Source organism: Bombyx mandarina, chromosome 22 (genome assembly GCF_030267445.1).
Source record: "Bombyx mandarina strain Sakado chromosome 22, ASM3026744v2".
Classification (NCBI taxonomy): domain Eukaryota; kingdom Metazoa; phylum Arthropoda; class Insecta; order Lepidoptera; family Bombycidae; genus Bombyx; species Bombyx mandarina.
This window is the reverse complement of record NC_143228.1, coordinates 5,461,044-5,485,606: the sequence shown is the minus strand read 5'-3', so window position 1 is coordinate 5,485,606 and position 24,563 is coordinate 5,461,044. Positions and strand designations below refer to the sequence as shown.

The window sequence follows — 24,563 nt, the reverse complement described above, 5'->3', positions numbered from 1 at the left end:
CCCTGTATCATGTGTACCAAACTGCATCATCGTGAGAATTTCTGGTGATTATAATACGCAGTATTGTTAGAAATTATAATTAAGTGTTTTTCAACGATTAACCATTGTCAACTATTATCACGACACCTCATTCAGGCAATGAGACGGTCATTACGCTTTCACCTTGGTAAGTTGCATTACGTAGATAATATGCAAGGCTGAAGATAAAAGATTAAATTTCAGTTCGAATTGTAAATGTTAATTTTATTTTTTCATTTAGATATCATTCGTGACTCAGTGTCATATCTAACTACTTCTACTTTTACTTCTCAAATCCTATTACTTCGTAGTATTTTATTTGGATTTCGCGAGGAGTTGTAGACTATATAAATAACTAAAACTACTTTTTTTACCTTAGACTAAATCTCGCGTGTTTTATTTTCCAATTTTCATGGTCACGGAGGACTAATTCTTCGTTATTTCGACGAGATAGGCCCAGGGAACACGGGGTGGTCGTATTTTATTTGTGGAAACGCCCGTAATGTCCTTCGCCATTGAATGCAAATTCACACGTTACAAGAAGCGTTTCGAAGTAGAATTACGAACGTTTAGCCGCCCTGGGAGCATAATTTCAACTTTGTAATTCTACTCGATTCGCGGTTCTGTTGTCGTAATTTAATGTGAATTTATTCCATTTTAAAACAAATGCACGAATTATTTTGTGCACCTGTTACAGTCCTTGCGGGTCGAGTGAAACTTATTTGGTACTTAAATCACGTATGATGGTTCATTAAATTTGACTTGGATTGCTGTCATACGGTATGAGCTTAAGTACCGAGTTTATATTTTAGTCGCAATTTAGTTTTTTTTCAAATGAGTCACTACGCCGCCTTCAGACTTGTTGAACTTGTTTACTGGTGGTAGGACCTCTTGTGAGTCCGTGCGGGTAGGTATTACCCCCCTGCCTATTTCTGCCGTGAAGCAGTAATGCGTTTCGTTTTGAAGGGTGGGGCAGCCGTTGTAACTATACTGAGATCTTAGAACTTATATCTCAAGGTGGGTGGCGCATTTACGTTGTAGATGTCTATGCTCCAGCTCCAGTCTAGGCTCCAGTAACCACTTAATACCAGGTGGGCTGTGAGATCGTCCACCCAACAAAGCCAAAAAAAAAAAAACTCAACTATATTGAAACTATGAAAACGAATAAACGCTTGCTTTGCTGCAGAAATACACAGGTAGCTTATATCGTAACTACGAGTTGATAGAAGCCCTATCTCCCATGCATCAGTCCGCTGAGTTTCTCGCCGGATCTTCTCAGCGAGTCGCAATTCCGATCCGGTAGTAGATTCATTCGCGAAGCAGCTGCTCTTGAGTTGTTAGGTTTCCTTTGGAGGCGCTCGGGTAGCTGTTAACAAATCCCACCCCTGTTCTGGTGAAAGTGGGAAGACCTCCGGGCCACCCGTAATCCCTTAATCATAAAAAAAGAAGTCCTATCATAAGCCATCATAATCTAACCAAACCTCATTTGGTTTAAGCGTTCTTTTGTCTTTATTATTAATTTACTGTGATGCATACGGATAGTTAAAACAGTCTTGGTATTTTGCGTGGATTGGTGAAGCAGTCCACGGCCCATTTCGTAGTAAGTGGTTACCGGGGCCAATAGATCTTACAACGCGAATGCCCCACCCATTTCGAGACTTGATAGTGAAATCTCAATTGTAATAAAGTTAGGTCTACCTTTCATACCGAAACGAATGATTGCTTCGCGGCAAAAATAGGTAGGGGGAACCATGCGGGCATACAATACGTCCTATGGCTGGTAAAGTCGGCCATTGTTGACGCTGGTACAATTAAATACTCACTGACTTATACTCTAGTGAATCCTTTTGGCGCACAGTGGTGCTACCTAAGGTAGTCAGAAAAGCTGTTTTAATGTTTCACAACTGTCAGAATCTGCTTACCACTATAAAAACGCTGCTAGTTGACTCCAGAAATAAACTTGAAGTCTTTTTTTTTTATTGCTTAGATGGGTGGACGAGCTCACAACCCACCTGGTGTTAAGTGATTACCGGAGCCCATAGATATCAACAACGTAAATGCGCCACCCACCTTGTGATATAAGTTCTAAGGTCTCAGTATAGTTACAACGGCTGCCCCGCCCTTCAAACCGAAACGCATTACTGCTTCACGGCAGAAATAGGCGGGGTGGTGGTACCTACCCGTGCGGACTCACAAGAGGTCCTACGACCAGTAATTACGCAAATTATAATTTTGCGGGTTTCATTTTTATTACACGATGTTATTCCTTCACCGTGGAAGTCAATCATGAACATTTTTCAAGTACGTATTTCATTAGAAAAATAGGTACCCGCCTGCGGGATTTGAACACCGATACATCGCTAGATACAAAAGCACCGGACGTCTTATCTTTTAGGCCACGACGACTGTTAGAAGTCTCGATTGAAATAGCAGAATGTACTGTATTAAATGTTATTTCATAGAAAAGGTCAACATACGGTCACACCAGTGTCGGATGAATTATTTTTAATCACACGTTTCAATTTCAATAGTAAGTTTTCTTATATACCAAAATTAAGCATCATTGTCGTTGCAATTTGTATGGATGACGTAAATAATACGAAAAAACAAATACAATTGTAAAATCTAGCTGTGAAAAAGATACAACATAAAATTCAATAAAACTAAAAAATGTACTTCAAAATTTATTGAATTTGATACTTGAATATTAATCCCGACCATGATTTAGACTTAAATAAAACACAATATTATCATCACGTTATTTTTTACGTTTATACGACACGATCGCATTTATTAAATGTGACAAGTCTGTTCACACTTTATTAATAATGGAGAATATTAATATCATTCATAAATTATGAATTCTATCATTTCCTATTATTTAAAAATTGTTCCAGAATTTATTACAATTTAATAAAACAAAATACGACGAACAATTTTCTAATTCTAATATCAACAAACTTTGTCGGAATGAAATACATTTTTTATCATTAGACTTATTTCTTATCTTTTGTATAGCAGTATTTAAAACGTATTCAGGTGTTTTACTGCCTAGTTTAACTTAGAATTATAGGATTTGCCCAAACCGTTTGCAATAAGTATTAAACATTTTAAAAATAATATCGTATTTATCAATCAGAGTTTTGCTCATTTGTCTATGCATTGTGCATGCTAATCCCCACAATGGGTAACGTTATAATATTATTTTTTATTAAGATACGCTTTAGCTAACGTTAATGTTGTATTCTTCATTCAAATAAGTTGACAGATAAAAGATAAGAATCAATTTATAACGCGTATGGAATCATAAACCCGCGCTCGTCTATTATACAGATGTTTAAGTATAAAGACATCACAGCGAGGACCTTCACCCCTGAGGTGAGCTGACGACGTTAGCTCTGATGTATAGGTATCTATTTGTGCCTACGGTTGCGATCTCACAGACCCATCGATCTCCGACCGAACACTTAGTCACGATTATCTACCATTTATCTACACTTTACTTGTTTTATGAAGTTATAAATCAAATATATCATTAATTTATCTACGTAATAACCGTGGAACGGAGCAAATGACGTCGGTGACTGCCCGTATTAAAGCGTTTTTTTTATTTATTGCTTTTGATGGGTAGACGAACTCACAGCCCACCTGGTGTTAAGTGGTTACTGGAGCCCCTTGACATTTATAACGTACTAGCGACCCGCCCTCGCTTCGCTTCGGAAACATTAAAACACACATGAAACCAAAAAAAAAAAGAAATTAAAAAAAGTAGCCTATGTTCATCAGGGACAATGTCGGCTTCTAATGGAAAAAGAATTTTTCAAATCGGTCCAGTAGTTTCGGAGCCTATTCGAAACAAACAAACAAACAAATCTTTCCTCTTTATAATATTAGTATAGAAATGCGCCACCCACCTTGAGATATAAGTTCTAAGATCTCAGTATAGTTACAACGGCTGCCCCACCCTTCAAACCGAAACGCATTACTGCTTCACGGCAGAAATAGGCAGGGCGGTGGTACCTACCCGCGCGGACTCACAAGAGGTCCTACCACCAGCTTGGAATGATTTTAATTTTTAGTTTATGAGTATGATTTGGCCGCATCAATAAAGTACAGAGAGACGTCGCCGTCGGCGTGTCGATTACGATTCGAATGTATTTCGATAGTAATCTCGGACGACTGGCGGTTTGATGTGTCAATCCGACCGAACGTCGATCGCTATCATCCGATGGCTCCTATTGGGCAACCGCCGCGCTTTGTTATCCTAACGGACTTATAAAATCCGACGGGCCATGAAACGAACAATACCGCTCGACTTTCCAAATTGTGATTTCATGAAGTGGCCCCGCAGACGTCGTCCTTTTCGATTAAAAGTAACTCGAAATGAATTTCACCAACCGTATTTCTAAATTTATATATTACTAGCGGCCCGCTCCGGCTCCGCTCGGGTCTTTAACAAAAATTTCAACGATATTTGACGTTGTTTTCTTTTTTTAAATAAAAGAACACTTATTGCGGCATAACCATAATAGTTAGACATATGCTGTCACGACACTTTTTTGTAAATTACAAAGTCGCAGTACATTATTTTATTGTATCGTCAATAGTTTTCGCAGGGCATGCGATGTAAAGAATATTTTAGGTAATTTTTTTACACCTTGGGTTACCTTATTAGAGTTTTAGTAAGGATTTCTAAATTTTTTCAAAAAAGATTACTGCCTATGTCACCCGGGAATAGTGTAGCTTCCAAACAGTGAAAGAATTTTTCAAATCGGTCCAGTAGTTTCGGAGCCTATTCAATACAAACAAACAAATCTTTCCTCTTTATAATATTAGTATATATTATATAATACAGTTATAGAGCACTCGGTTGGTTGTAGCTCTGTTTCACACACATATAAATCGTTTAGTGAATTTCCCAACATGGCTTCCGCGGCAGTACGTCCAATGAAAGGCTCGTGGTGAGCGGGGGGCGAGGCGGCTCCGAACTCAATCTTCGTATGAAAATGCAAAAAATTACGAGCTTTAATTTTATTTAAGGATTCCTGCTAGTGTCATTCGAAGCGTAATAAATGCATGAGGAAACAGAATCTAAAAACTTAGAGGGCAACATCAAGTTTCGTTGTAATGCTTCAACAAATTCGAATTTGCGTAATATTCAAATTACGTATTATTAGTAGGAAACTTATAATATTATTGTTAAAATTTATGTCATGGTAATGATTGCTAATAAATTAATTAAATTGATCCTAAAGCATAAAATTATGTTTGCATTATTTTAATTTAACTCAATATAATTACGAAATCTAATAAGGCATTTATTGCAATAACAATAAAAACAAATTTTAGTTGTAACATCAAAAGTTTTGCCGATCTCGCTTTGTTCCCCGATCCCTTTTGCCTGCACATAACCATTCTGACCCCGTGATATACGCACACCACTAAACTGCTACATTACAGTTCAACTGAAGCAGCTGTAGTGTGAGTGAACACGATGAAAATCTTTATTTTCACGCTCTATCTCTCTTTATCTAATCGCGTCGGTCAGATAAGGACGGAGCGCCGGAAAAACTGGAGCGGGGCGAGGGGTAAAGGCTACATCGATTCCGCGCTTTCACTGCTAGGGGCCGTGTAAACCTTTAAAAACATCGTTTCTGCCGCGCGATTGTCATCTCTAGCTTTATAAGGATAAGAGGGTTATTCGAATGGCGAGACACGTCTGGTAAATGGATTGCCTCCCCGCGAGGGTTCTCGTAGTGGGATCTAGATGGCGTAGATATGCTGATACCGGGATCTGTGTGCGTCGCGATGTGACTGAGCGCTGTTTGAGTGTGCTCGTAGTCCGTAGGTTTGCGTTTTCCGGCCACGGACTCGCGTAGGTATGTGGTGCAGGAGGGTCTCTTCCGCACTCGATGAATTTTGCTGGTGCTCGCAAATATATGAGGGGCGGTAGGTATCCCTTTTTGTAATATGATTATACGTAGATAGGTAAATAGATTAGGGAAGACGGAGGCTGCGATTTGATTTGATTAGGAGGTGTTCGCAGCCGGCCGAGGGAGATAAGGCTGATTGGATCGCTGCGGGGGCAGAATGTTATGGAAATATGTTTTTAATGTGGGTGGTTTATTGAATTAGTCGAGTTGGTGTGAAGCGGCGCGGGCTAATCCCTCTGACGCGCGCCAGTTCATAATAATTCGATGTTCATTGAATCCCATACATTATGTGTTCCTTTAATTGGTTTAATAAATAGCTATTGAAAACATAACGGTATTGTTTTTGAACTTGACACAAAATCAAGCAAGTTACGAATCTGTTGGGGCATACAATTTTTATTTTATTTTAGTTTTTTTTATTGCTTAGAAGGGTGGACGAGCTCACAGCCCACCTGGTGTTAACTGGTTACTGGAGCCCATAGACATTTACGACGTAAATGCGCTACCCACCTTGAGATATAAGTTCTAAGGTCTCAATTACAACGGCTGCCCCACCCTTCAAACCGAAACGCATTACTGCTTCACGGCAGAAATAGGCAGGGCGGTGGTACCTACCCGCGCGGACTCACAAGAGGTCCTACCACCAGTAATTACGCAAATTAAGATTTTGCGGGTTTGATTTTATTACACGATGTTATAGACTATAAGACTTTTATTTTTAAGATAAGACTTTTATTGCGATTTAAATGTTTGTACTATTTTAAGCTTTAAGAACGAACGCTTTGGTGAACGTAGGTATTTATAGTTTTAAGTCGTGCATATGTTCTTTGTCCGCTTAAACCGGTCAGTGTACAACAATCGTCGTATTTTCCGAACAATGAGCGTGTTTTTGTACCCGTCACAACAACAATAGTAGCTCTTGATGCTGTCGCGTACTCTTTGATTTCACACTACACTGAAAATTAAAGTACTCGAACAATACGTACTGCATATTGTCTGTTTGCGATGCCTTTTTATCTTTGTCGGCTTGATATTTGTTATGCTTGTTTTTTTTTTAAATATGTATAGATATCAATCTGATCGGAATGTCGTTGACAGTGAAATGGGTAATACAATTAATAAATGTCCTTAAAACGAACGCTGCGTCCGCGTGTTTGGGGATTTATATTGATCATCATTTACTATTCGGTGAATCATTGTGATTAATTAAAGATAACATTTTCAATGTAACCCCTAATAATATTTGTGAAAATTGATTAAAGCGTGAATATTTAGATTATTTGTTATCAGAAAAGCGAGGGATAATGTCCAAATAATGATCTAGTCCTTTTCGTGAAAATTTACTAGTGGTAGGACTTCCCGTGAGTCCGCACGGGTAGGTACCACCACCCTGCCTATTTCTGCCATGAAGCAGTAATGCGTTTCGGTTTGAAGGGTGGGGTAGCCGTTGTAACTATAGTGAGACCTTAGAACTTATATCTCAAGGTAGGTGGCGCATTTACGCTGTGCATGTCTATGGGCTCCAGTAACTACTTAACACCAGGTGAGCTGTGAGCTCATCCATCTATGTAAGCAATAAAAAAAAATTGTGTTTTAAGTTGATTATATCAAGAGTGTATCGCTGACAGCGGCGAGTAAATAAACCTTTTATTATTTACGGTCATCTACCAAGTCATTCGCATAAACCAAGGTCCGTTAGTAAAAAAATGACCCGAATAAAAAATAATCCCGCTCGTAAAATTTACGACTTTTTCCAGCCATTTCAGCGTTTGAAGAGCGAAAGTAATTCGCTCATAAAATTACGAGTAAACAGCCGTTTTTCCATCGAAATAAAACCACCCTCTCGACGGGTGGTTGACTCCTGTAATCGGCTTAGTAGCAACCCCTCTGAATTAGTCTGTCCCAGGGGACATCATGCACCGGTTATATCTAAAGATTACAAAATCCGATTTTATGTAATTGACTCGTAAACTTCTCATGGTTTTCGTGCACACAATTCCACTGTCATTTTCTTAAACGTATCGTGAGATTTACATTATGAATAATGTGATTTGTCAAAATCATATCGCCACAAATAAGCTACATCGAAAAAAATAAACAAGTCTGTCTGTCACAAATCGAATGGCACCGAGTCATCTCTGAGAAGAAAAAGTTATATGTTATAGGCTCAGCTAATATGGCGAGGTCTAATCTCTTACGGCTACAAAGGAGCTGCCATGACGAGGCGAATATCGACGCAAACCATTTAATATTTAGGTATTCGAATATGCAGCTGTACTGACGCGCACAAAAGGGCTATAATAATTAAAAAATAAATATACATTATGATCGTCTCGGTATCCGAAATTAGGACAATTTTAATTTTGTACCTATTAATGACCTATTAATGTATTTACTTATTTTAATAAATAAAACGATTTACATTGGTGGTGAATTTTAATAAAATTAATTAATCCGAACTTGAAGAATAAAACTAATTTTGAGCCCGATGGTACGTTTGCATGCCGGTACAGTCACTTACGATATTAAACCGGACAATGCGCCCGGTGCGGTCACGATAATCTTTGGTAGTATTCGATTCTAGTTACCGAGAATCGGACCGCGACCGGTGTCCCGAATAGTTGGACTCTTACGACCTCAATAGTGTACCTACTTCACAAATGACATGACAAATTAATGGATTTATTATGAGTTGGATTGCGCCGGATCTTTTTATTTTCATGTCTGTTTAGGACGAATGCATTTTTAATTAAGTGAGGCAGTTTTGTGGACTGTATAGAACGGCCACCGCATGCCGCGGATGTTTTTATTTGATTGACGGGTAGTAATGGGCAGGTGCGTAAGAGCGACTCGATATTCTACCTCGGGTTTTCGTCTCGATCTTCCGCTATACACACTTTTTGTATGTCACATCTCGTTTTGCGATTGTTATACGTCGTATTTTGTATGCGTTTAGTTTTGTTTGTTTCGTGAATATTTTGTCTTTTTAAGATTCATATCTTCGTTCGTATTTACGTTTGTATTTTATAAATGTGCATTTTAATTATCTTATTACCATATTATATTATCATACGTCACCATTGTAGTAAACGGTAGCGCATCTTCAAAGCTTTTACTTTTCTTAAAAACTATAGTATTTTGCATACACATTTTGCAAACTACTTTTGTGCGGATCTTAACATCTTATTATGTTTGAAGAACGAGATAACTAATTGAATTTAAGTGTTCATAGAATTGCTTTCTTTTCTCGATTAACTACAAATACATTGAGCTTTAAGATTACGAGTGTTCGTCTAATGGCATTAATTTAATTATTTATCTATCAACAGTCGTTACAAAGTGCGGCCCGACGGGCGGGAACCTCGTGTGCGAACTGTAAGACGACCACAACGACATTATGGAGGAGAAACCAGAACGGAGAACCTGTATGCAACGCTTGCGGACTCTACTACAAGCTACACAACGTGAGTACCAGTAAACACGAATATTCTATACTAATATATAAATCTACAGTGGTTTTTACGGATGTTCCGTTATAACTACTGAACCATGCGTCCGATTGACTTGAAACTAGGTATCCATGTAGAAAATACATGAACTTAATGGATAGGCTAATTAATATTTGTATAAGTGTTGGACTCCTTAATAATAATGACAATAAATAATAATGTTAATTTTAATGCCCAGCGAAGCGGACGAATACGGCTAGTCTTGTTTTCTACTAAAAATAATTGACAAGCAACGTTTACGGTAGGCAGCGGCCTGGCTCTGCCCCTAGCATTGCTGAAGTCCATGGGCGACGGTAACCACTCACCATCAGATGGGCCGTGTGCTCGTCTGCCTGCAAGGGCAATAAAATAAATCCAGAATAGATAAGAGGATGTAAATGTGTGATCAGAGTTAGTCAATATATTTTTTTACAAATTCAAAAATTTATTATTACGTACGTGACGCCTATAATGAACTCCTTCACACATTGGGCTACAAGACACTGACACGTATGACTGTTTATCAAATGAAGCAGCAACTAACTTTCACGTATAGGCCAGCACTAAAACAAATGCTTCAGTATGTTGAAGGAATTCTTTGACGAGAGGTAACTGAGGGCTTAGATATGGTACGAGACCATTCAAGCTCATCCTACTAGAAGTCTTTAGTTTGGATGTAAACAGTTGACCGGGTTGAAGCTAGTCAAAGTCATAATTGTTTGTCTTTTTAATGCAAATGTTGGTTCCACGAATTGTTCAGTGTTGTTATAACACTATAATTTATCATATATTGATGATGATTGGTTTAAGAGATGACAGTTAAAAGTCAATGTACCAATGTACTGAAAAAATGTACTGTCGTATTCTCCAGGGTTTTGTAAAAATATTTGCCGATAGTAATAATAGGTAAACAGATAAATAAGAGATATTCAAAACCTTATTGTGTTACCGAGAAATTTTCCATTTTTTAATAAAGAAGCAAAAATAAGTAAAGTAGTAATGCTACCATAGACCAATATTTAACTGTTTTGAGAAATACTTTTTCGACATCGCAGCTCCAATGTCAAACAAATTATTAAATTAGAAATAGTATATTTATATTCCCTCAACTATTATATAGTTTTTGTTGATTATGGAATGGTAAGATAAACTGTCCTTAGAACAAAGATACATTTCATGGAAAACTAGATATTCAAAGTGCAAACTTTAAAACAAAAACTTACAGGTTTTAAGTTTGATGTTAAAATTGCAACTGATAATAACAGTTTGATTAAAATGATTAAAACTCAAAACCAACACTTGTTTCAATTACATTTATGGCTCGCCAAACGACAAGTAAATATATTTTAGCTACCAGTTTAATCAATGCAATAACATGATTTACAGCACGACTAGATAGCAGAACAATTAAATGCGAACGTTGTGTTGAAATAATCATAAATGTACAATTGTTCTATACTGACTATGTATACAGCTTGTGTCATGTATATATATCTATCTATTGTTCATTTCTTAACGTTTTAACAGTTATATTTGCTGTGGCAAATTGAGTGAGTATAAGAGATATTGATAGTGAAGATTCTAAAATTATGATTATGATAAAAAATGAGTATCGGTAAGTTTGTTTGTTTATTCGTGCCATACGTTTAAGATTCGTTTATACGATTGCATTGAAACTTTTTACAGTTGCTGTTTGTCTTTAGGAAAGCTTCTTTGGTATTACATAATATTTCTTAGTTGAAACATGGGTGGATACACGTGTAGTATCAAACGAAAATTTACATATTTATTTAGAGATTATACTCAAATCCTGGCTAGGATCACTAGCCGAATAGAAATGTTTTTAGTTAAGTTAAAGGCATTATTTTATAGTGTGAATAGTCTACTCCAAATTAATTTTATATTTATTTTATAGAATCTACAACAAATTAATATTTATTAGCATTAGGAAATCGACCTAAGAAAATCAACTGAAGGTAAACACACATATTCTTTAATTACACTTATTAAAATGCACACAGTGTAGTTTTAATGATATTTAGAGAGGAGCATAATTCCCTTGCCTCATTTAATCCCTGGTCTCGCTGGGGTTCTCGTTTCCCTCGGGATGATTTGACACTATCTCGGTGACAGATAACTAGGGGTTCCACAGTCAAACGCCACGATCCCCCGACGGTTGGCTAATGTGTCATAAAGCTCAACTCAATTGTCCCAAATGAAATACGATTTCATACGATAATATCTAAGAATAAACTTAAACTGAAATAAATTCGTATGCATCGTAGATTACATTAAGATAAACTGAAATCTGAGAAATTTGTCTATCTCCTATTAATGATTGTGTATAAACCAACAACTTCAAGTTTATTAAAACGTTTATCGAATTTATTTTATTATAAATAATTATTCTAAGCTATGCAAAAATAAAATTTAAGTACAGCTCTTAAAGAGATATATATAATAATATGTAGTAGTAATTTTCATGTTTTACGATCGATAATAAACTAATCAGAATGTGCCAGTCATCGAACGTCGAGCCTGATTTTGTTTTTAAATGTCAAGAATAAACGAAATTAGATTCTCACGGCTCTCGCTGCCCCAAAATGAAAACGTTAAACAAAACCGTTCGAGTTGTATGCGAAAGATCAGGAGCGCAACAATGACAGAAATTAACTGTCAAAAGAACCAATAGGCGACTCGTGTACTTGAAACTTTTTTTCTGTTGAAATGTATACTTTAGTTGTATCCGAGCGCCGATGTTTGCTGTAATTATTCGGAAGGAACGACAAAGAAGCGAATGGGAGTGCCTGCTACTTCAGATGTTGACATAATGATGGGGGCACAATACGGGAATACTGCAGTAGCTTTGTTGAGAGCTTGTGTCCTGCCTCACTCCTGCATATTTATAGTGTATCACTTACATTTTAAGACGATAATAGACATTAATTATTATTCACGAGCTACATAAATATATTTAGAAATTTATGGTGAATTAATCGATTATTATTCATGACTTTTTCAGATGAAATTTATTAGTCGTAAAATTTGTTCTAAATGTTGAACATTTTCGAACACTGATGGACAAATGCGAATTTAATATTGGAACGTATTGCAGTTTAAAATTTAAATGAGCCGTATTTTATGAACACTAAAACCTATAAACTACACATTAAATTACTTTATTCGAATTTTACTAACGTATGATTTTTTAAAGAGGTAGCATAAGTAGATAAGAATATGTAAATAGATACAGTTCAATGTTAGTTTTGGAAGCGGATACTCGTGATCGATTTCGTTTGAAAAAAAAGCAATTCATACAAAAGGTACAAGAGTATTGATTTACCGACGTCACCCTCCCGCACAACCGAGTGGTCTTGATACTATACTACATAACTAATGATTTTAATCCCCCAAAGATAAATAATGTCTAATGTGTAATGTCAGTGAAAAAAAGTCTAAATTGAATTGACTTATTTTAGATATCTTTTTTTTTATGAGGATACTAAAAATTTTCTAATTTTAGCTAAATGCCTTGACAAAATAAATATTAAGCGCACCTGTCGTTGTGATTATATCGTGAATGTTTTAGTTTTGTCACAAATATAATATATATATTTTTATGAATATAAGAATAGAAAATATCAAGATTGTTAAAGCGTTGTATAATGCCGACAAGTTTCAAGCATGTTTACTCAAAATATATTCCTTGAGGGCTCTTCAACCGATTGTTACGAATACTTGAGACCAAATTGGCTTCATAGCGACCGTGCTGTATGGAGAAGCCGACAAGCCTCTTGTACTTTTAACCTTTGTGTTGTTTCAAACTTTTTATTGATGTTTTTGATACGGTTTGTGCATTTGATTGATGTGAGAAAATCGAATTAATTTTTTTTAAGCTCTTCGACTGCGTATCGAAATTTATGATCAACCATTTGCGAATAAGAATTTTAGTTAAAACAAGTAAATAAATAAAAAATAAGCACACATTGTCAATTTCGAATAGTATCAGTTTGAGCAATGTAAAATTTTCTAGTGGCAAATGCGGACTGGCATACCTTGGGGTCTATGTCCAGCAATGGATATATTTAGACTGACGATGATGATGATGAGATACTAAACGAAGCGTGTTTCGTAAAAACATCAGATGACGAGACAATTTAAGCGCTATTAAATAGCCACGGGAATATCCGACCGAATTCTGAAGGATTCAATGGAAAATAAATTATTTATTTGGCCATTTACAATGGCCGCGTAATAGGATTACCTAGTGCGTGGGGCCACGACCGCAATGTTACAAAAGTTTTTTTCTTTTACTTTTTCTTTTAAATTTGTTTATTTAATTTACTACGCTCGTTTATACGTAACTTCCTCCTGTTAATAGCCGATTAGGTTTTTGTGGTTGGCACACAGTTTTTTAAACGCCCTTTGTGTCTACAATGAATTGGGATTACTTTTTTTGATTGCGGTCGGTTTCTGTAATCGAGTTGTATAGCTCGGTTTTCGATAGCTTGTTTTCTCGTTAACTATTTAATAAAAATGTTACATAAAGACTATAAACTGACCGTGGAAAATACTGTTTGTTACTTATCTCCGCTCTGCTAGTAAAATCGATTCGTAACGATGTTTCTTTTGTGAAAACTAAAAGTTGCAGTATAATCTCACATTAATCAGTGGCATTCAAATAAACACTAAATAAATGGAAAATCAACTAAAAACATCATGAACATTCGTCTCGCAACGAATAGATCATAAAACACTAAACATATCAACATCAAACAACGCTTATGTCGTTTCGTTACTGAATTTGTCCGTTAAGTGCCTTCCATACAAAAGTATTGGATTACTAGCTTGTATAGAGCTAGAGAGAGCGCGCCCATAATAACAGCTCAAATGATACATTCCGAATACAATGGGCCGATCAATTCAATTTTTGAATCGAGAACGCTCTTAAACAATTTTTTTTATTTCGTTAAAGTGCTGTTTTGTTCAGCCAGCATCCGAGGGAATTTGACAGTCACCGTTTTTTCTCCCATTTTTCATCGGCATTAGGTTTTAATGTTAGGTTATGGTTTTTTATTACCAATACAATGTGCGATGTTAGTTAGTATCGTATGGCTTAGGAATATTCTTAAGTGATTAGTTTTATCACTCAGATAATTAAATTATGCATTTTTCGAATTTATTTACTGTCTATTATAGTCTTGTACCCAATTTCCGCTAGTCGTAGACGCAATTAAAACCACTTTGACGGCTTAATCTCGCTTTTATAATTTAAATTCTATTATCGTCGTCATCGAACATCTAAGGCCTTATTCGTCCACATCTGAATTAAAAATAGTATTATAAAATATTATTTTAAATGCGAGTAACTTAATTTTTAGGTAAATAAAATTTAGCGATTCATTAAAAATGTAATGAGTACATATTACACTAATAAATAGTGCCCTCCTTACAGTTTACCCTAAATTCAAATAACGCTTGAAGGGGTTATGTTAGCACGTTACAATGTTATACTTTAAATTACATGCAACACGCGAAACTTGTTTAAATTCTGGTTTAAAGCCGAATTGTTGAGTGCAGAGCATAGTTTCCGGGTGTCGGGGCGAGCTTTGAGTCGCGTGTGAGAAAAGGGAAGAAAAATTTAATTTACTCATTATAGAGCCGGCTGGCTGGTGGCCAAAATGCCCGTTGCCCGAATATTATAATGACATCAATTTGAATATTCAACATTGAACAGCTATCCCATTTACATAGTTCGACCGTTGAATTTTGTAGCGATGCAAATGCTGTTCGCTCCACTAATTGTGGTGTTCATTGTTTCATTTAAAATATCCAGCTTGTTTCAACGTTCGAATTTCGAATTTGATGAGATCCTTTATCTATTGGCTATAAATAAATTCGTGTGTTGTGAATTAAATATAAATTTTATTAAGCGACTTCGAAGGAATTCGCCATGGTGTTTTTTTTTAAACTAGATAATAATGAACCGGTATTTAGCGGGAAATAAATTATTTTACATTAATACAGATATAATTTTTAGGAAGTACGAACCTAATTTAGTGAAAAAGTGTTCGCGTAAAATAAAATAAATAAAAGCAAGCGTTCGCGCAGTAGGCCGGAAAGATTTTATCTGTTGGCAATATAGAAAAAATGGCGCCCACCGGAAGCGTCCGAGCAGTACGCGGCGCGTTACTATTTTTTTTGTTTTAAATGGCTTTTTCCCGACCGTTTGACCGGAAATGCGTTTGCGTAGAAATACAACAAAGTCGAAATGCGATATGATCATTACAATACAAATGATTTTGGTTTGTAGCATTTCTTATTTAAGGTACCTTTTCGATTGAGTCTGTTGGATGTACATTTCGGTGTTCTGAAGACGTGGTGAGTGTAGCGCTAAATAGGATGTTTTTATTCATGAGAATTAAAGCGCCCATTTTGTTAAGCGAACGAACGCAAGCTGATTTACTGTCCGCGTAATAAATTCTGTAGAAATGTGAGAATTATTCACGGAACTGCAAAAAGTGATTCAACTGTGAAGTCGTGTTTTTTTTATTATTTATAAAAAAAGTAACATTAAAAGTTTCGTTGAATTATTGAGCAATTAAATTCGAAAGAGATGAGCTACTAAATTGAAGGTTAATTCTGGGATTTAACATTTAATTAAAGGAATATTTGATTTATTTTTATGGAATTCAACCACAATGTACTACTGTATTTTATTTTGGGTTGAACCGGAAATAAATTTCTGCAATATATTCAGTAAGTGCCGAATTAATAAATATTCCACAAACGTAATCGACACGTATATTTCAAACTATAAGCGTTTTTTTTTAATTATTGTTGCCTAGCTGACGCGGAAGACTTCGTAATGCCTCAATCGACAAATAAAAGACCTAAGCTTCTGTATAAAATATACTTAAAACAAACAAAAGGAATCCGTCCGACCGGGGACACATCAAATTGTCATTTTTATTTAATTTCGGGTATTTTCATATTTATCTACCTTTTAAACCTTCTCTGGACCTCCACAAATAATTCAAGATCAAAATTAGCCAAATCGGTCCAGCCGTTCTCGAGTTTTAGCGAGACTAACGAACAGCAATTCATTTTTATAATATTATTGTTGATAACTTTATTTACATATATTTTTACAGCGATTGATCTACATCTTATTGTAATTCATATTAGGTGCATCACGAACTATATTTTTATATGTATACATATATATTATTATATTTATAAACCACTTGGGTACGAGGTGGTCCGTGAACAGTAAGATTTTTTATGAGCTATCATCTATAAGAACTTTAAGCTTCAAATTGATCGGTCAAACGTATCGACTTTGTGTTTCACATTTACAAGTTTTCATTTATTTTATTGTATTTAATATATTTGCATTAATTAGCGCAAATATTCAAAACTACAAGGATTTATTCCCCTTTGGGCAATATTAGTTCAAAAAAACTTGAATTACTTTTGTTGTTGTTATTATTACGTTCGGATATAAAACGTAGTTCATTTAATACACTACAACTATGAAAAGTTACCGATATTTCGAAATACCAGGGATTCACCACATTAATGTCGTTTTAGGAATTAAAATTTGTTACGCTAAAAAAAACTACGAAAGTACATTTTTTGTTACGAAATATTAATGTAATATTTTCAAACAGTTAATATGTACCAATTTTAAATTATTATTATGAGGTTAAGATCATAAACGCTAATTCTGTAACCGATATAACGTCAGTGCCGAGATTCTAGTGGAACTGGCGCCAAGCCACGCTATCAAATTCATCTATCGTGACATACAGGCATAGGAATAGTCCTCACATTCTACCGTCAATGCTAATAGATAATTTATTCTGGTAATCCAACGGTTGTTTTGTGTTACCTTTGCGATTAATAGCGATTATAATTTTTTTTTCTGAGACGTTTAGTTATATCTGCGTAAGACAAAGCGGTTAATTAGCCGACGGTCTATCAAGCGGTGGCGTTGTTCGGTCGATTGCTCGCAGCAGAGCGACCGGCCATTACCCCTCTAGTACATCTGTAAACATCTTCGAGATAACGATCTGACGTTTGACACAAAGCGCGGTTGCCAGATCCTATCTCGAAACTATCCGAGGCCCCCTCTTTCCCCGACTTCCTCTCTCCGTCTAATTATTTATTTACGTCGTCCTATCACACCATCGACGCGCTCGAGTGCAAACTGCGGCCGTTTTACACGAATTCATATTTAGAATTAGTAACGTCCCGTAATCGTTTAGTAGGATCTCGGTTTCGTATGAAATTAGCGATATTTCTTGTCTTCGTCTTTTTTTTTTTTTAAACTGGCATGCGAGGCTTAAGTTGCCACTGTTTGTGACAAACATTTTCGATGTGCGTTTTTGTTGTCCCAATTGTATATCAACAAAGAAATTATCCTTACACAATGGTAAACGTTTGTAGCAACAAAAGGCTATTTTAAATCTCGAAATCGAAATGCTTGTGCTCTATTCGAACTTGTTACACAATAGAACGTTGAAGCACTTCGAGGACTACAGGGATTTTTTTTTATACCTATGCTGATAGCCTTGAGAGGCTATTTCAGCTTCACCCTAACGTGTGTAGATGAGCTCACGGGTCTCAAACTGGAGTGTTGCTAATACTGAACCTGGCAAGAGCAGTGCTTCGCAGAATCTATCACCGGATCGGAATCGCAACACGGTAGAAACTCACTGGGCTAAAAGAATAATTTAATAGTAGGTTTACGACAAAGGGAAGATCTTCCATCGAGCGGGTGATATTACTCGGCAGACCGACGGTTCAAATACAGGGATAATGAACGATTTGTTAGTAATTGATAAAATTCCGTTACCGCTGTGCGCACCGGCCGAATCAAATAATTGGGTTGAAAAAAAAAACATTTATGACATCTCACTCGTACAAAGCGAGGCCAAGGTGTAATTTGATTGAAAGCACCAAAAAAGTCTTATAATCATACAATAAGTGGTGGAATAATTAGTGGGGCTTAGAGGCAGGTGTTTCGGAATGACCGCACGCGCCGCTCAGGGCTACCACGCGGATGGGCTTACAGCTTTCGACCTTCGAACGAATAAAAAGTAATACGACGTTTCTATTGTGGTAGGGCTGTTAATTCGTGTTAATGTTCAATTTAAAGTTTAACATTAAATGTAAGAAAAAAACGTGTGGCACTCGGGAAGTGCCGCGGTAAAGCTATTGCATATGTGTGGTCGTCGTGGCCTAACGGATAAGACGTCCGGTGCATTCGTGTTGAAGCGATGCACCGGTGTTCGAATCCCGCAGGCGGGTACCAATTTTTCTAATGAAATACGTACTCAACAAATGTTCACGATTGACTTCCACGGTGAAGGAATAACATCGTGTAATAAAAATGAAACCCGCAAAATTATAATTTGCGTAATTACTGGTGGTAGGACCTCTTGTGAGTCCGCACGGGTAGGTACCACCGCCCCGCCTATTTCTGCCGTGAAGCAGTAATGCGTTTCGGTTTGAAGGGTGGGGCAGCCGTTGTGACTATACTGAGACCTTAGAACTATATCTCAAGGTGTGTGGCGCATTTACGTTGTAGATGTCTATGGGCTCCAGTAACCACTTAACATCAGGTGGGCTGTGAGCTCGTCCACACAGCTAAGCAATAAAAAAAAAAAATTTTTTATCAACTTATGCAATTATAATTAGACAATGATAATTTAATATTAAAACAATAATAAAACGAGACCACACTATATTAAACATTAATAAAAGCAAACCCTTAACTGTCCCCTTCACACTCATAAGCTAGACCGCGTGAGAGAGAGATGGGCAGACTTTTCATGATGCGCATGCAGTGTGACGTCACGCCACGCGCTTATTCACAAACACTACACAAGCGCAACGTGTGAATGTGTTGAACGCGAGCTACAGGGTAGGCATAAGGTTTTTTTCGTTACGGAATTTCATGATTCAGTCGCCGCGCTCAAGGCCCGCGATAAAATCTATGCAATAGCTTAAAAGTAAAGGAACAATTCCGTAATGAACATAGTTATTGTTTCTTATCATTGTCAATACTAAAGTTTTCGTAACATTTCTGAATACGTAAGATTTAACATGAATGCAAAATAAAATACGATTGTCAGCGGTGTATAAAGGCCGCGATGTATCGACAAATCCTCATTAACCCGTAGTGTTGAGAAGCCGCTGCTTTTGAAGCTTTTGAAATATCTGTCGACATTGACAGTTATGATTTCACGTTGGCCGGCTGCATGAATTAGTGTAGCCTAGTAGCGTCGGTAGTCACACGAGATTTACTGCCTCCGCGGTCAGACTCTAATTGGACCTGGTGCTCACCGCCATGGGCGCGAAACATCAGAATTTATTGGTTTTTATAATTGTTTTCGATTTGCGTTACATTGATCTTCATTAGAGACGCATTCGAACGTGAATTAGATTTTACATTTTTAAGACAATTTCATTATCTAACAAATTCATCGTTGTTAATGATTAATCAATTATTTAACGAACTAACTAAATCTTAGGGTGTTGTCTGTTAAAACTGAATTTATAGACGGCAGTCCGATCGTATAAAACGTATCAGACGGTTGAAAAATATAAAAAAAAAACAAAATGTGTGCAATTCACACGTGGTAGAAGTGAAACCTTCCAAAATTAAAATACAATTATCCTAAACGTCTTAAGTATATGTAAAATTTTGTCATTAGTAAATAATTGTAAGGTAGCGCCCTCTGTGAATTGATATTTTAATTTCACGTATAATCCTAAATTAACAAGAGCTTTCATACACACGTTAGTATTAAAAAATCTCACAGATGGCGCTGTATTAAATAGTATATATATTTCTGTCTCATTCTTTGCTGGCTTCATCCTACACATTTTTGTATTTGTGTCTCTTACCTGTCGTTTTTCCGTTGCATCCGGTTTGAAATCACAACGATTCTAAAGAAGTTTTCACTTCAAAAACATGTGCCCCAAATTGAGGTTTTTTTTTTTAAATTTGAAGTTCGTTGAACATGTAACAAGTGATCGTGTTACCAAATGTTGTACTGTTAATTATTAATTGTGGTTACGTAATCGAACAATTATTACGTTTCGCTATAAATCGAAAAGGAACAACTCATTTATTAAACGCATTATGAATAGACACTGATTTACTAACTTTTGTTGCGACATTGACACTTTTATCGATTAATCGTTAGAAAATCTAGATATGTCAATAATAAAATAATGTATATCGATAAGTATCGGAGTTTGTTAGGCTATTACAATCTGTTTTTTTTAGGAGAATGTCGATATTTATTTTCGATTTTATCACAACGTTGGCGAAATTTATTTTATGTTGTTTTTATTAGAGAAATATATAGGGGATATAACATTTTATTGGTTTTACACGTAATAAAATTTGAATATTGGAAATACATATATTTAAAAAAACAAAAAAAAAAAAAGATTTAACCATCAATTCATTACGACCTACGCACCGTACAGAAATTTTGAACCTTAATAATTTAAATACATACATATACGTTCATCACAAAACGAAAGAAAATAACATGACCGTTCGGTCCCTATAAATATTTGATGTCGATAAATTTGGCGGGTGTATAAATCGTTGTTTCAATTATCCTTCGAAGTAGCAGCTGTCAGAAGTCTCTGGACTACTGCTTCGGGTATTTATTTTATTCGCGTGCTGCGCCCATTTAACAGGTTATAACGTTACATCGGAACAACTTTAACGCATCCTCGCTGGATATATAATATTTAAAAAAAATACACCTGTTTTATTTTGTTGCTTAATAATTACAATTCTGTTTCAGTATTTAGCATGCAATAAACAAAATTGTCACTACATTGTAGGTCGTGATGTAGGTATGTTCATTTTTAAAACGATAACATAAAACATTTGATTGTCAGGTTTATCACCGCGTGCTGTCCATCTTTAAATTACCACTGGTGACACGTGCTTTTGAACTTTAAGAATTAATAAATTATAATAAACTGAAAGAAGTCACACACGGTCGATGGACTTCAAACTAGAATTCCCAGTACAATAGGAACAAGAAACCAAAATACACATATATATGTATTTGGATATACATATACATATATTGTGCATCCAGATGAAGAGCAAACAAACCTATGCATCACACGAATGTTTGCCCGATGTGGGAATTGAAGTCATTACCCTTGGCCCAGTAAAGGGTGCTAACTTTTTTTTTCTCGGGCCGGGTGCCGAACCTCCTACGAGGTCCCCGCACCTAGGGGACGTGCGGGGTATGTGGGGCTTGACAATCTGCAAGGTGTTGGGAGCAGACCTCGGGCCCAAGGAACTTTAGGGCCTTACCCACTAAACGACTACCCTGTAGTCCCCCCCTCTTCAAATTCAAATTCAAAATGATTCTTTTATTTATTTATTTTATTGCGTAGTTAGGTGGACGAGTTCACAGCCCACTTGGTGTTAAGTGGTTACTGGAGCCCATAGACATCTACAACGTAAATACGCCACCCACTTTGAGATATAAGTTCTAAGGTCTCAAGTATAGTTATAACGGCTGCCCCACCTTTCTAACCGAAACGCATTACTGCTTCACGGCAAAAATAGGCAGGGTGGTGGTACCTACCCGCGCGGACTCACAAGAGGTCCTACCACCAGTAAGTTTTAGTGCGTTGATCTTCGTAAATTAATTACGCTATAGACATATTTCTGTTACATTTTTACTGGTTGGTGGTAGTACGTATTTTGAGCTCGCATGGTTAGGTATACCCCGGCTATGTAATATTAAATAATTGAGATTAAAACTTAATCATGTAAAGATTTAAATTTAATCTGTCTCACGGTGGGGATTCGAGTAGTGATCTATGAGCTCTGGTGACCGCTTAATAACAGGTGAGCCGTGAGCAAGTTCGACCATCTAACAAAAAAAATGGTAGATGGTAGATAGGCTAGTCTTTCACAACTACTCAATAAAATATTGGTTGTGCAATCCGTTCTCTCCTTTATGTCATTTTTATGAGAGCTAGTATCATAGCACGGTTGAAAGAGAGATAGCATTGTGTAACTTTGCATTAGTCACTAACCGGATTTGCTCATAAGTTCATACTGCAAAGTCCAGAGGTTACCACAGCTTAAATCAGCATACGTCATACGTCAGTAATCTTACTACTAGTACAGCTAGGTAGAATCAGATCAGGGCGCATCTGGCCTAAAGCGTGTACCAGACACCAAAATTTGAAACTCACCTTGACTCGAGCTTTTGGTTGCATAGCATCTCTCCTGTGTTTCAAACTTCAACTCATCATTGTTTTGTGATAGTTAATAGGCAGGATGGTAGAATCAACCCGTCCGGGCTCAACGTGCCATACTATTAGTTTTTTTTAATTTATTGCTTTGATGGATGGACGAGCTCACAGCCCACCTGGTGTTAAGTGGTTACTGGAGCCCATAGACATCTACTACGCAAATGCGCCACCCACCTTGAGATATAAGTTCTAAGGTCTCAGTAGAGTTACGTTAGAGTTAGTTGAAACTAAAGTTAAAAGAAAGTTTAAAGGTAAGACAGACTAAGCACCGCGCCGGGTTGCGCAGGCGCCGGCACGCACGATTGACTCCTGCACTAACTACGCGGAACTAATTCACTCTGAGCAGTAAAAAAGACCGCTTTTTATCATTACGACTGTCAACTGAAAATAATTTGTAAGACGTATGTATGTTTGCATTTCTGTATTTATTGGGTTCCTTATAGCTTCTTGCCTTTTCTACGTAATGGAGAATATGCATTCATTTCGCCGCAGTAGCTAGTCTTACGCGAATCCTTATTAAGAATGAAAGACTTCGGGTTCAAAGTCTTTTTTATTTTTTTATTGCTTAGATGGGTGGACGAGCTCACAGCCCACCTGGTGTTAAGTGGTTACTGGGGCCCATAGACATCTACGACGTAAATGCGCCACCCACCTTGAGATATAAGTTCTAAGGTCTCAAGTATAGTTACAACGCCATCCTTCAAACCGAAACGCATTACTGCTTCATGGCAGAAATAGGCACGGTGGTGGTACCTACCCGTGCGGACTCACAAGAGGTCCTACCACCAATCTAAAAAGCAATTAATTGGATATTACTACTTCGAGCTACTAGGATCTATTTTTTATAATCTTTTATTAGCTTGATATGTATGTATATTTCTTATTAATTGCTTGAAAATTTGCACACGTATTAAGAATCGATCGCAATACAATGAATTTGCTCTAATACCCTAATCAGTTTCAACAGGACTAAAAAAACGTCAAACGGTTATAAGCATGTTTCTTTAGATATTAAACTGCGTGTATTATTTTCTCGAAGAATCTCTGGTTTTCCGCCATGTTTTCTGCTATGTCTTTGTCTAACCGAACCTTAAAACAAACCCAGAAACTTGTGGATTAGGGACCTATTTAAAAAAAAAACGATTTTGAATTTTATTTTGTTAATAGTTTTACGAAACCAGGACGATAACGTAAAAAAAAAAAAACGATTAACTTTATCGTACCTAATCGTAAATTGCAGTGATTTTGTTATCACGAATTTCATTGTACGAGATTAGGGGGCTAAGTGTTTTTTAGATAAGACGTACTAATTGTCAATTTATTATATTAATGTTCTCTTTTGATAAACAAAATTAATACGCAAACTTGTACAGAACTAACTAAATTAAATAATTATTTCGACAGGACTCGCGCAGTTCGTTTGTTTAGCCTTTCTCTCTTGAATCCCATCTTTCAAACACCTCACTGGTTCTCAATAGTGCGGTACGATATGACGTTTACTAAAACTGTCTCTGATGCTATAATTAGATTGTTTTTTTTTGGCCGGAGGATCTTCTCAGCGGGTACCGATTCCGATCCGGTAGTAGATTCATTCGCGAAGCAGCCATTCTTGAGTAGTTATGTCTCCCTTGGAGATGCTCGGATAGCTGTTAGCAAATCTTGTCCCTTCTGGCTGGGAGCCAGCTCCTTGGCCTTGCTCGCCCACCTATCCTTGTGAAACTGGAAATGCCTCCGGGCCACCAGTAAACCATCAATCATAAAAAAAAGTTCACCAACAAAGATGAAGTCAGAATAGCCCCTGGAA

The 24,563-nt window shown here is 36.6% G+C and overlaps 1 protein-coding gene across 5 annotated transcripts in view; it reads left to right on the top strand.

The window, feature by feature from the left end:
* The window catches only part of grn (GATA binding protein grain), a 113,416-nt gene that overhangs the window by 71,774 nt on the left and 17,079 nt on the right, over positions 1 to 24,563 (top strand). For all 5 annotated transcript variants that reach the window (XM_089736823.1, XM_089736822.1, XM_028183898.2 and 2 more), the window contains one exon: positions 9,281 to 9,415. In XM_089736823.1, the coding sequence (XP_089592949.1) occupies positions 9,281 to 9,415 (135 nt within the window). The remainder of the gene's footprint in view (positions 1 to 9,280; positions 9,416 to 24,563) is intronic.